General features: G+C 34.8%; 1 protein-coding gene across 9 annotated transcripts in view; it reads left to right on the plus strand.

Moving 5' to 3' along the window:
* The window catches only part of KCNMA1 (potassium calcium-activated channel subfamily M alpha 1), a 940,359-nt gene that overhangs the window by 649,544 nt on the left and 276,353 nt on the right, over positions 1-14,462 (plus strand). For all 9 annotated transcript variants that reach the window (XM_053692132.1, XM_053692131.1, XM_053692126.1 and 6 more), the window contains exons 15-16: positions 9,773-9,882; positions 12,834-12,902. In XM_053692132.1, the coding sequence (XP_053548107.1) occupies positions 9,773-9,882; positions 12,834-12,902 (179 nt within the window). The remainder of the gene's footprint in view (positions 1-9,772; positions 9,883-12,833; positions 12,903-14,462) is intronic.

Genomic DNA, 14,462 nt, shown 5'->3' on the forward strand with positions numbered 1-14,462 from the left:
AAGTCTGCTATTTTTTAACAAAAGGGATCCCAGAGAAGGTTCTACAACCATTTGTTTTATGACTGCAGTAGTTGTATGTAAATAATTTCAGTGAGAATCCCAAAGTTTGTGAAAACTTTAATAATTTTTTACTATGATCACATTTGGTGGCGAAATGGTAGCATGAAATATACCAAAATGGGCCTAGATCAATATGGATTGTCTACTAAAAAAAATATAGGTAAATTAAATAAATCAAGGATCTATTTATGTTTAAATTGAGTGATAGCAAAAATGCTAAAAATGATTTGGTACTTTGGGCAAGTTTTTCTCTTAAATTCCCGGTCCATAATGGGTTAAGTTTTTTTTTTTTTTTTAACAGTTGTATGTCTCTTTAAGGGCCTGGGTGTCCACAAGGGATCAAGAAGTGCAGATGCCCCCAGCTTGGACACATGATAATAATAGAGTCCTATACATATGTATGTGTATGTACATATGTACACACTGTTAATATTTAAAAAAAAAAGTGTATCTGAGATCACTAAAATAGTACATTGCACTGTAACTCATCTTACTGTGTAAGTTGCTTAAATAGAAATAAAGGCGCAAAAATGCAAATTCTGCAACATGCTCAGCAATTTATTATTGCGCTATTGTTTGAAAGGGTTAAACATACTATTAAATTCAGCTGCAGGTCAGCAATGCACTACTGGGAGCCAATAAGAAGGCATATGTGCGCAGCCACCAATCACTACCTGGCTCCCAGTAGTGCAGGCCAAGGTACATTTTTTCAACAATTTGGTAATACAAATAAATTGAATAGTCTCTATACATTACATGCTCTGTCTGAATAATGAACATTTTGCCTTTAATGTCCTTTTTACTCCAATACAGTATAAAGCAAGATGTAATAGGGTTAGATAGTGCAACCAATGGCGCAGGGTACATTATCCTTAGCGCAAACTTACCCAAAGAATATTGCACAATCTTGTATTACAAGTGGATGGTAAAAAAGGTTTACCAGGGAATTTGAGTGTACCCGACTTTATACTTTCAATGGATATAGCGTGGTGTTGTGTTATAGCTCACGTTACAATTGGTGCATTCAATGTTGTTCTCGAACGCAAAACAAATTATCGACTTCGGACACCTGAAGTAAAGTGTTAACGCTAGAATATAGGTATAACAAAACACATTATTAAAATAACATTTTATTCATATTAAATGTAAAATTAATAAATTACTTTTAATTAAAAAAAATGCTTTTACAGTGCTTTAAAGGGATTTAAAGGGTATATGATTAGGTGTTGGACTAGGAAGGGTTCAAAGGTCTATATGTATGTATATATGTGTATTTATATATGTGTATCTTTGTGTACATATGTATGTGTGTATTTGTGTGTGTATTTATATATGTGTATCTGTGTGTACATTTGTGTGTGTGTATGTATATATGTGTATTTATATATGTGTATCTTTGTGTACATTTGTGTGTGTGTGTGTAAATATGTATGTGTGTGTATGTATATATGTGTATCTGTGTGTAAATATGTATGTGTGTGTATGTATATATGTGAATCTGTGTGTAAATATGTATGTGTGTGTATGTATATATGTGTATCTGTGTGTAAATATGTATGTGTGTGTATGTATATATGTGTATCTGTGTGTAAATATGTATGTGTGTGTATGTATATATGTGTATCTGTGTGTAAATATGTATGTGTGTGTATGTATATATGTGTATCTGTGTGTAAATATGTATGTGTGTGTATGTATATATGTGTATCTGTGTGTAAATATGTATGTGTGTGTATGTATATATGCGTATCTGTGTGTACATATGTTTGGGTGTGTATGTATATATGTGTATCTGTGTGTAAATATGTATGTTTGTGTATTTGTGTGTGTGCATGTATATATGTGTATTTATATATGTGTATCTTTGTGTACATATGTATGTGTGTATTTCTGTGTGTATGTTTATATGTGTATTTATATATGTGTATCTGTGTGTACATTTGTGTGTGTGTATATGTATATATGTGTATCTGTGTGTACATATGTTTGTGTGTGTATGTATATATGTGTATCTGTGTGTACATATGTATTTGTGTGTATTTATGTGTATTTGTGAGTACATATGTATGTGTGTGTATTTATGTGTATTTGTGAGTACATATGTATGTGTGTGTATTTGTGTGTGTATGTATATATGTGTATTTATATATGTGTATCTGTGTGTACATATGTATGTGTGTGTATGTATATATGTGTATCTGTGTGTATATACTGTATGTGTATCTGTGTGTACATATGTATGTGTGTGTATTTGTGTGTATTTATGTGTATTTGTGAGTACATATGTATGTGTGTGTATTTGTGTGTGTATGTATATATGTGTATTTATATATGTGTATCTGTGTGTACATATGTTTGAATGTATATGTATATATGTGTATCTGTGTGTACATATGTATGTGTGTGTGTGCATGTATATATGTGTATATATGTGTATCTGTGAGTACATATGTATGTGTATATATATGTGTGTATTTATATATGTGTATCTGTGTGTACATATGTATGTTTATGTACATATGTGTGCAGTGTTTTAAACGTATACTTCAATACAATAGCATAGTTAAGTACGCAAAGAACTGCACTATCGGACCTTTGGCTTAGCGCTTGAGAAAAAGCCAACATGATTTTCTCAGCACACACATATAGATTTAGCCACCGACATGCAGATGATTAGCACACCTTAGACTTTTGCTATATTAACTCACGATAACCCTAAAATTCTTTCATTCCATTTGTAATCTGCGTCATAGTTTATTAAAAATTAGTTTATAAGGGCGACATCTACTGGATAAAGTACATTATAACGACAGTATAAATGTAAAAAAAAAAAAGTAGCCAGCAACACTAATGCATATAAGGACTGAGTTTTCTGTTTTTCTTGTTTTGTGTTTACCTTTATAATATAAATAATATATAATTAGTGCGCCAACGGTCTTAAATCAACTATCAATATAAATGTGAATATAAAGTGTATATGCAGATAACAATCATAAAGTGATAATTACAAAAACTGGGACCAAGTAGGAAACAGATAAGTGATTCCTAGGTCTAAACTCAAATATCAATAAGTGATAGTGAATTGGTGTTGTCTTGACAGTATACTCCTTATCAAAAAGGGGGTAATGGCATTAAAATACAAAGCAATGGTTATTAATGGACACAACGATATAGTGAAATCGTCCCAAAAAACAAAGTTCAAATGAATACAAATGAGGTGGGCGTATTGTCTAAATCACAGGAGGCAAGCACTTCTTCAAACGATCCCTGTTGGTGACCCAGGGGTGGATACTATATAGAAAAGGAGATAAAAGAAGGCGCCAACATAGTGCGGTTACCAATGAGATGGGACACGCAGTGCAAATAAAACCAAATACTCACAGGATGAAGGACACTTGAAAAGTGTCACAAGTGCCTCCTGGACCCTCAGAGTTGTCCAGCTAACTCCCACTCCACTGTGGTAATAAGATTCCGCTCGTCTCTGCCAATTCTGGTAGCTACGCTGGTGGTCTCGGCTGTAGTCAGTGTTTCAAAAGGACTGACTTAAGATCCACTCCGATCAAGATGTACAGTTCTGGTCTGTGCTCTCCAAAGAGGAGTCAAACAGCAAGGCAAATTAGTGGTTGGTATTATGATGGCAAAATCAAATGTTACCAATGGTATTGACAAAGAAAGTTTGTGGCTACAATCTTAAAATAAATAAGACTTTAATGGCACAACGTTTCTCGGTCTGTACGTGACCGTTTCCTCAGGTGCATAAGTGTATGATAAAAACACATAAAAACCACAAACTTATAACAATCAGTACGGCGTCCTCAAATGCACACCGCGCATGTATGTAGGTGTGTCCCAATACTGGGAATTCCATTTGCGTCACCTATCCAATGAGGTGCTTGCATTGATACACACCTCAATGGTTACGTGAGTAATGAGAAATTAACCAATGCGGTAATTGCAGTAAAACCGCACCACTAAGTTTATATTTAAAATAAAATGAAGAGGTATTTTATAATATATTCAAGAGCCACAGTAGGCTCAAATTCACTAAAATTCTGATATCTATTATTAAAAAATAACTACCAGATCGGGCACACCTACTATTGCTGCACACATAGATTATATTTCTAGCCTAAGTGCAGCCGATAACTCATCAAATTTTGTATTCATATACATACATGGATAATTTAAAATATACAAGCAAAATCTTAAAATATAAAATATAAAATCCCCAATAATGTGGCTTAATCTACAGCCTCACATAAAAATATAGTTATACACATTGCTAAAAATCGCCATAGAATTGCCAATATCAGAGGAAATAAATTCCTAAACGTTGATAAAAATAATAAGTTAACTTCTCTGGGAGAAATGCAAAAAAACCAACACGTATAAGTTAAAGTGAAGGTAAAGTTACCTCAGTCTCTTTCCAGTATTCCGTTTATGGAGTCAAATAAATATAGGTTTAATTCATCATTTTTTTCTGATCTGCGTATAAACCAAGTTTAAAGGCAATTTATTAAATATTTTTAGTCAACCCGAAAATATATATTTTTTTGTACCTATTGATCACGTTTTTTAATTCTCCTATTGAAATGTAGGCCGTTAGGCGACCGTCACTAGACGTCATCCGCCCACTTATTCAAGAGCGCATGCGCAATACAATTTTCTGTGGATTCCACACTGCGTGCGCTCCCGTTTTGCGCATGCGTTCTAGATTTAGGTAGGAATCCCTTAATACGTGGTCGGCAGCATTGGAGTGTAGCGCATGCGCAATTTAATTCAGAAACATGAACGCGCTGTTGAGAGCGGGTGGGACCGCTCAAGACGTCACAGCTGTCAGAACAGGGAAGTAGGGCTTGGGAGGAGTCGGCGGCCAAACGGTGAGGGAATGTGAAATATTTTTTTACCGTTAAATATAACAGTAATAAAAAAAAAAAAACTTGGGAAATACATTAAGGTACTATTGATAAATGGTTGGTTAGCTGAAATACCTTCACTTTAAATATCATATATTAGAACATCTCTGAAAAAAACCCCAATTACTAGAAGCTAATGTAAATAAATAAATGGCTGTCCCAGAGATAAATTCATAACCTGCTTCAGACTGCTACATAACCAATACATTATGTCAGTGAATGAAAACCTCTATAATTTAAAGGGGTTCATTAACTGTAATGTTTTACTAGCTCCAGTTACAGTGCATAATGTATCGCTTATATAGATATGTGTATTAATTGATACCCTATATTGTAAAAACAGAAGGTGCATAAAAATACAGATATATGTGTGGAATGGACAACATACATGGCTGAAACTAGCCTTGCAGGGAGATAGAAATGGAGATACTAAAATGTACTGTGAGTGGATTTTAGAGTAGTCACTTACTAATAGTCAAAAATACTCATTGGAGAGTACTTAAAACTATGCTCATTATTCTCTAATAGAAAGATACGCATCCTATCTGTCTTGTATGTGGCCTATGTATTAGGTATAGTGTTCATGGATCGAACTCGGGGATAAGATCGCGCAGATAACAAAGGACATAAACAATTAAATTCTAAACATATCTAATTGTGTGATGAATCAAGTGGGAAGGCCTTTATAAGGGTTTAGGTGTGAGATGTCTAGAGCCTATATGTGGACTATACACAGAGAGACTTCATATGGATAATTTAATTAAAAGCAGCCATGTCAATATTGGCGTTTAAGCCAGCAGGGGACAGGGTGCGCATCTTCCAAATCCAAAAAGTCTCCCTTTGTCTTAAATACAGATATCTGTTCCTGCCCCATTTGGGGTTCACTTGTTCCAAAGGGAATATGCTGAACAAATTGGATGTATCTGTGTGACATAGATTGGCATGTCTAGGGACACTATGATTGGCAATATTTTTACTAATATTCCTTAGATGTTCACCCCATCTTTTTTTGAGAGGTCTCGAGGTCCTACCCACGTACTGAACCCCACAACTGCATTCTAACATATAGACTACAAATGCTGAATCGCATGTAAAGTGTGTTTTGATATGAAATTTTTCCTTACTCGTATAAGACACAAATTCAGTTCTCTTGCTATTAGTGTATTGGCACAATCCACAATTGGCTCTATTACATTTGAAAAAACCTGGTTTACCTAGAAGCCTATTGCCTGTTTGGCTAGTTTTTTTACTAGTCAAAACTCTTTTCTTCATTACAATTTTACTTGGGGCTAGTACATTTTTCAACGTGGGAGCACGTCTAAAAGTACAGACAGGTGAATTTCCTATACTCTCCCTCAACAGAGGGTCCCCTGTCAGAATGTGCCAGTGTTTGCCTAAAATATTTTTAATTTTGTTATGGTTGTTGTTGAATTGTGTTATAAATCTGACCTTGTCATTCCCCTTGGTAGATCCTCCAATAGGTATAGTCTCCTTGTTTTTGACAAAGAAATCATCTCTGCATTTGTTTCTGGCTCTCATGTAGCTATTCTCAATCAGATCTAAAGGGTAATATTTCTCAATAAACCTTTTTTTTTAAAATATTCGCTTGTATGTCATAACTGGCTAGATCGGTGCAGTTCCTGCGAATTCTACAAAATTGGTTGTAAGGGATATTTTTCTTCCAAGGTAAGTGGTGGTTGCTTTTATAGTTCAAATAACTATTAGCATCCACCGACTTAAAAAAGGTTTTAGTAGAGATATTGCCTATGGTATCCCATGATAATATGAGATCCAAAAATTCTATACTAGTCACATCTATTTTAGAGGTAAATTTCAGGCCCAATGAGTTATTATTTAGACTATCCATAAATCTCTGAGCTAGTGAGATTTCCCCCTCCCAAATAAACAGGAGGTCATCTATAAAGCGGCCATAGAAGACCAGGTTCGCCCCATATGAGGAAGGGTAAATATATTGTTCCTCAAAGAATCCCATAAAGAGATTAGCAAAACTGGGGGCGAACCTGGTCCCCATGGCCGTTCCCCTGATCTGCAAATAAAATTTCTCCTGAAAAAATGGCTTGAATTCCCAGATGGTGTGTAATATTGGAATATAAAGCAGAGACATCACAGGTCAGCCAGACCAAGTCTCTCCCTTTTTTCTTAATATGGGATAGCTTATATATTAGAAATATATATTATTCACATTCTGACAGGGGACCCTCTGTTGAGGGAGAGTATAGGAAATTCACCTGTCTGTACTTTTAGACGTGCTCCCACGTTGAAAAATGTACTAGCCCCAAGTAAAATTGTAATGAAGAAAAGAGTTATGACTAGTAAAAAAACTAGCTAAACAGGCAATAGGCTTCTAGGTAAACCAGGTTTTTTCAAATGTAATAGAGCTAATTGTGGATTGTGCCAATACACTAATAGCAAGAGAACTGAATTTGTGTCTTATACGAGTAAGGAAAAATTTCATATCAAAACACACTTTACATGCGATTCGGCATTTGTAGTCTATTTGTTAGAATGCAGTTGTGGGGTTCAGTACGTGGGTAGGACCTCGAGACCCCTCAAAAAAAGATGGGGTGAACATCTAAGGAATATTAGTAAAAATATTGCCAATCATAGTGTCCCTAGACATGCCAATCTATGTCACACAGATACATCCAATTTGTTCAGCATATTCCCTTTGGAACAAGTGAACCCCAAATGGGGCAGGAACAGATATCTGTATTTAAGACAAAGGGAGACTTTTTGGATTTGGAAGATGCGCACCCTGTCCCCTGCTGGCTTAAACGCCAATATTGACATGGCTGCTTTTAATTAAATTATCCATATGAAGTCTCTCTGTGTATAGTCCACATATAGGCTCTAGACATCTCACACCTAAACCCTTATAAAGGCCTTCCCACTTGATTCATCACACAATTAGATATGTTTAGAATTTAATTGTTTATGTCCTTTGTTATCTGCGCGATCTTATCCCCGAGTTCGATCCATGAACACTATACCTAATACATAGGCCACATACAAGACAGATAGGATGCGTATCTTTCTATTAGAGAATAATGAGCATAGTTTTAAGTACTCTCCAATGAGTATTTTTGACTATTAGTAAGTGACTACTCTAAAATCCACTCACAGTACATTTTAGTATCTCCATTTCTATCTCCCTGCAAGGCTAGTTTCAGCCATGTATGTTGTCCATTCCACACATATATCTGTATTTTTATGCACCTTCTGTTTTTACAATATAGGGTATCAATTAATACACATATCTATATAAGCGATACATTATGCACTGTAACTGGAGCTAGTAAAACATTACAGTTAATGAACCCCTTTAAATTATAGAGGTTTTCATTCACTGACATAATGTATTGGTTATGTAGCAGTCTGAAGCAGGTTATGAATTTATCTCTGGGACAGCCATTTATTTATTTACATTAGCTTCTAGTAATTGGGGGTTTTTTCAGAGATGTTCTAATATATGATATTTAACTTATACGTGTTGGTTTTTTTGCATTTCTCCCAGAGAAGTTAACTTATTATTTTTATCAACGTTTAGGAATTTATTTCCTCTGATATTGGCAATTCTATGGCGATTTTTAGCAATGTGTATAACTATATTTTTATGTGAGGCTGTAGATTAAGCCACATTATTGGGGATTTTATATTTTATATTTTAAGATTTTGCTTGTATATTTTAAATTATCCATGTATGTATATGAATACAAAATTTGATGAGTTATCGGCTGCACTTAGGCTAGAAATATAATCTATGTGTGCAGCAATAGTAGGTGTGCCCGATCTGGTAGTTATTTTTTAATAATAGATATCAGAATTTTAGTGAATTTGAGCCTACTGTGGCTCTTGAATATATTATAAAATACCTCTTCATTTTATTTTAAATATAAACTTAGTGGTGCGGTTTTACTGCAATTACCGCATTGGTTAATTTCTCATTACTCATGTAACCATTGAGGTGTGTATCAATGCAAGCACCTCATTGGATAGGTGACGCAAATGGAACTCCCAGTATTGGGACACACCTACATACATGCGCGGTGTGCATTTGAGGACGCCGTACTGATTGTTATAAGTTCGTGGTTTTTATGTGTTTTTATCATACACTTATGCACCTGAGGAAACGGTCACGTACAGACCGAGAAACGTTGTGCCATTAAAGTCTTATTTATTTTAAGATTGTAGCCACGAACTTTCTTTGTCAATACCATTGGTAACATTTGATTTTGCCATCATAATACCAACCACTAATTTGCCTTGCTGTTTGACTCCTCTTTGGAGAGCACGGACCAGAACTGTACATCTTGATCGGAGTGGATCTTAAGTCAGTCCTTTTGAAACACTGACTACAGCCGAGACCACCAGCGTAGCTACCAGAATTGGCAGAGACGAGCGGAATCTTATTACCACAGTGGAGTGGGAGTTAGCTGGACAACTCTGAGGGTCCAGGAGGCACTTGTGACACTTTTCAAGTGTCCTTCATCCTGTGAGTATTTGGTTTTATTTGCACTGCGTGTCCCATCTCATTGGTAACCGCATTATGTTGGCGCCTTCTTTTATCTCCTTTTCTATATAGTTACCTTTATAATAACTGCTTTATTAGTTTTTTTCATGTTTATCTATATTTTATCCAGCCATTATTTTATCTATGATACTAACGGATTAGGTGTTACCTAGCCTAAGTTCTGTATCTGTCTGATTCCGGACCCCCTTTTAGTGTCCTATTATTTATTTCCCTTGTTCACATCTATGAGTTCTGTCTCTAATAGATTGAGGAGGACACATGGCAGAAGTATTATCTGGAAGGCGTTGCAAATGAGATGTATACAGAGTATCTTTCTACTGCCTTTATTGGACTGTCGTTCCCGGCGGTGTGTGAGTAAGTACAGTAGCAGTAAGATTCAAAATGTCTTTTAGACATCTACTTCTGCATAAACAGCTAAACACGTTTTAATTTGTCCTGTGTTGAGGGAGACACTCAAATCAAAGTTATTGTAAGGCTGTTTGATCAGTAAAACCACCTTATATATTTGTAGAAAATTATGATCTATTATGGGATACACTTTCAGAAAGGTTCACCACCCCTTTGGGAGATGTCTTGCTAAACAAGTAAGAGGTTTTGGGATTTTTCAGCTCAGTAAAAGTCTTCAGTATTAAAGCTGATATTAATTTCTGGCAGTGATTAACCCCCACCCTCTTTTTCAGGATAAGTGAGTTTGACATATTAATAAAGGTCACAGTTTACTGAGTGCATTTTTTTTTGCAATTAAATATTTGTATTAATTTTTCAATGTTTAACATAGGTAATAACAAACAAGAAACAGAACCATAGGTCTCATAAGAGGAATCTGTCTCCAAAGGAGAGACTAGTAATTCTGAGTTGAGGTCCGTTAAGTCCAGTTTTGAGACCATAAATAAAAACAACAGATAACTCTTTGTCATATAAAGAAATATAACATTACTGAGTGCATTTTATGTTTAGATGGTAAATATATTTAATTACCATTTGTTCTTTATACAGATTTTGAATTGTTCTGTGTAAGAGACCTGTAGCAGGGTTTTGTCCAATGAGGGATGGCTTACTGTCTTAAAATGATTGTGTGTTTTTAAGATTCTTATGGTCAGTGAGTTAATGAGGAAGGCTAAAGACAAATGTGTTAAACCTTACTGTTGTTTTTGGCCCCATTTTATTTTTTTTATATATTTTTTTCTTTATTAAAGATTCCCCCTTTTAATTACTATGCATTTGCAGTACGTGCAGCTCTGTTGTACATACAGGTCAGCACAGATCAACACCGAGGGTTTGCAAAGGCAGCGTATTTAAGACTGAATTTCTACCTAAACAAAGTCACTATTTTTTTTTATTATTATTATTTTTCCATTTTGCAAAATGTATCAGGCAATAGTTGTACATTATACATTTCTGAACCTATGCCTAGTTACACTGTTCAGTAAATTATCAAAACATTCTAAACTAATAACTAATTTAGTACTCCACAATTAATCCATACCGCATATAGATAATGTTACCTTAAACTTCAATAAAGTCACTATTTTAATTAATATCTAGAGTGATTTTATTGCATACATTTTGTTGTAGCCAGATAAAAATAGTTTAAAAGGAACCACGACGCTCAGAATCCCTTAGATTCATGTTGGCGCTGACCTAGTTTAGGATTTAAACCTAATGGAGCTGAGCTGAACTTTGGAAACATTCATCCTGACTGTATACAGCTCTCATATAGAAAAACACAAATGCTCTTTCTATCCTAGTACCTATCTTCAGTGTGTTATCTTTTTTTTACTAACTTGCTCCCCATACCAGGTATTATATAAAGCAAAGATATGTTCTCCTGATCAGTATATATCTGAGAGCCAGATTTATCTAAAATGATTCTCCAGAAGTCAGAAATCCTTAACAAGCTTCTAGAAAGGCACATTTTGTTATATCTCTCCAAGTAGCTTCCCCTCATTTCTTGAACTTGAAGGAGAGACAAGCACAGTACAATATAGCACTGCATTACAGGAGAGTTTTGTTGCATTTACATTTTGTGATATTTTATATTATTTAGACTTCATATTTTGTCATTTAAGTTTTATAACTTTTAAGCTTTGCACTTTCTTTTTGTGTTTTAATGCATTTAAATATTGTATACAACAGTGCATTTAGAATTCTGGTTTTACAAATTCTTATTGTACTTTGTATTTTTATGTGTTTATACTCTGTATATTTCTGTGTTTATTTACAAATTGCATTGCATTATGCATTTTTTATTATATGAACTGAGCCTATAATGTGAGATGAGCCTGACAGTTTCAGAACGTGGGAGGGACAGGGGGAGTTCCCTGGGTGTGTCTACAGCATTCACACCAATCATATCCTCAAAGAATTTAACACATGCAGTTTCTCACTGATGCGTTCTCAAAATACACAATGCATCTATTCAACTGACAGAAAAGTAATGTATACTAAACTAGAGACAAATTCAAGTTAAATTATAGTGAATACAATTAAAGTTTAATTTTGCAAATTGAGAATTTTTATCAGTGCCAGGTGCTCCTGTGTTAACCTCAGTCTCCCCTGTTAGATTATATATCCCATAGAGCCTCATCATTCTGGGACTCCCAGGTTCTTTCATTTTTCTTATAGAATTAAGTGAGTTCTTTTGTAAAGTCTGCATTATAATTTCTTTCCAGGCTGGAGAGTTCTTGAGAATCATGGCCCTGAGTTATTAGCTTTCTCTTAAATAGGCATTGTATTCAGAAGAGAAACTGATCATTTTTTAAATGGTATTTTTCTTTATATGGTCCTTATAAAAGTTGTGTTACTTTAGTTATGCTATAGAAAGTAAAGATTTAAAAACTTGCCACTGTAGAGAACAGAACCATAGTATCGGCTCAGCCTATTAGCTGCCTGAAGTATGCCTCAATGGGTTTGTCCGAGCATGTGTTACAGGCAGCCCAGAGGCTGTAAGAGTACAGTTGTTTCTTTTTTGATGCAGGGAAAGTTTCATGTTAATTAGTATCTTTTTATATTGCCTTTAAACTAATAACATGTTTGTGCCCCTTTAAATGACACAGATTTCTCTGAGGCCCACAAATAGTTCCGGATACAGGTTGGCTAAAATTTCTGATCCTATTAGAGACTAGGCTCCACAAAGTTGTTGACATCTAAGAGGCATTTTTTACTGTAATTCAGGATTTTAGAAAACAACCAGAAGACACACAACATACTTAAAGAGACTTCCTTTGGACACTGATTCCTTGTTCTTGTGAATCTGTTCTCATCATCTCTTCCTCCACTTTCTGCTGTCTTTTTGTGAATTGTAGGTTGTGCTTTGTGAAGCTGAAGCTGTTGATGATAGCTATAGAATACAAATCGGAGAAAGGCGAGAGCAGGTAAGTTACTCAGAGGAGTCAAACACCATTCATGTAGGTTCAGTTTCTTTGTTCTCTCTAGAATACAGGGCCAGCTCCAAGTCACTACTTCATAAAGTCACAGGGTCTTTAACCAGAACATTTTTGTTGTCATAACTATGTACTGTATGTAAATCCATTATTTGTACAGAAGCAACAAAATTGCTGCCACTTGCAATCTGTTACTTGAAACCTGAATTCCAAATTTTTACTGACTTGCTTGATGGGTCTAGTCTTGTGCTTACCGGGCCAGTCAAAACAATATTAAAAATATATTTACCCAACCTCATTAGTTGTAGCCCTATATATTTACACCTATCCATTATATATTGAGTTTTGTTTGTGACTTACAATACTTTTTTGATGGACCTGTTAGTCACAGACAGAGTTGGTCCTTACAAAAGTCTTCAGGAATCTCCAACTTAAAACAAGACTACATTTACCACACTTACCCTCTCATTCACCTCATGTAAACTGCAATACAGAAAGCATTTTACAGAAGTAAGAGCAAATTTAGTTTATATTATTTTAGGTTTTCCACGTAGTATTTCCAAGGTATATACTCATCAGTGCTAGTCACGGTGTCTATAAATTTTATCTCAGTAGACAATGGAAGAATTCAGTTTCAGTAATAATAATCTGAAATTTAAAAAAAATAACAAAATTGTATATTTGATATGAAACAATTATAAAAGATCACGGAAAGGTATAAACCACGATTTTTTCCTCTACACATGGTTAGGCCCATGGCCTTAACATCCTCCGTCACCCTCACCTTCAAATTGCCATACCTAACTCCAAGCTGATCTGCCAAAAATATTTATTTGCTATTTTGTTACAACTAACTGCACCCCATCCTTATGTTTTTACCCTTTGTTAATTTCTAACCCCAATCTATTTTTGTTGTCTTAACACTGGGCTGTTTTTTCTGCTTTCTCAAAAAAACTATGTGCTGACACATACCTCTCCACTTCTCCCTTATCAACGAACCAATAGGCTGGTGTGTTATCAAGACTCTCCAAGGTGATTGGTCATATCAAAACACTATGATCACCTGACTGGTCATACAAAGTGAAACACAATGGCATCTGCACTTGCACTTAACTGTAAAATGTATTTTAGCATTAAATAAGCTACTTTTAGACTTGGGATATTAGACCACAAATATTAGATGAATAAAGCTGTCTTAATTTTAGTGACCATCAAATTACTATTAATGATTGGAAACCGTATTACTTATATAGAATTCAGGTCATTATCATTCAAATAAAAGTATTTGTGATTAATTTTCAGTATACAAAATTTATGACGCCTCAGTTTTGTTTTGAGGGATCTTTGAGGGGAATATAAAACAGTATAGTTTATAGGTTTATTTTTGAAGGCTCCTACAATTAAGGTTAATTCCTTATGATATTCATGATCTTTCTCACTAAAAAATAGAAAACACGTTTGATTTACAAAATGTGCACCAATTGTTTCATAGGGGCCGATTTACTAAAGTGCGGACGGCAGTGGCGTATTTAGGTTTTGTGTTGCCCTAGA

This window comes from Bombina bombina, chromosome 9 (assembly GCF_027579735.1).
Source record: "Bombina bombina isolate aBomBom1 chromosome 9, aBomBom1.pri, whole genome shotgun sequence".
Taxonomy (NCBI): Eukaryota; Metazoa; Chordata; class Amphibia; order Anura; family Bombinatoridae; genus Bombina; species Bombina bombina.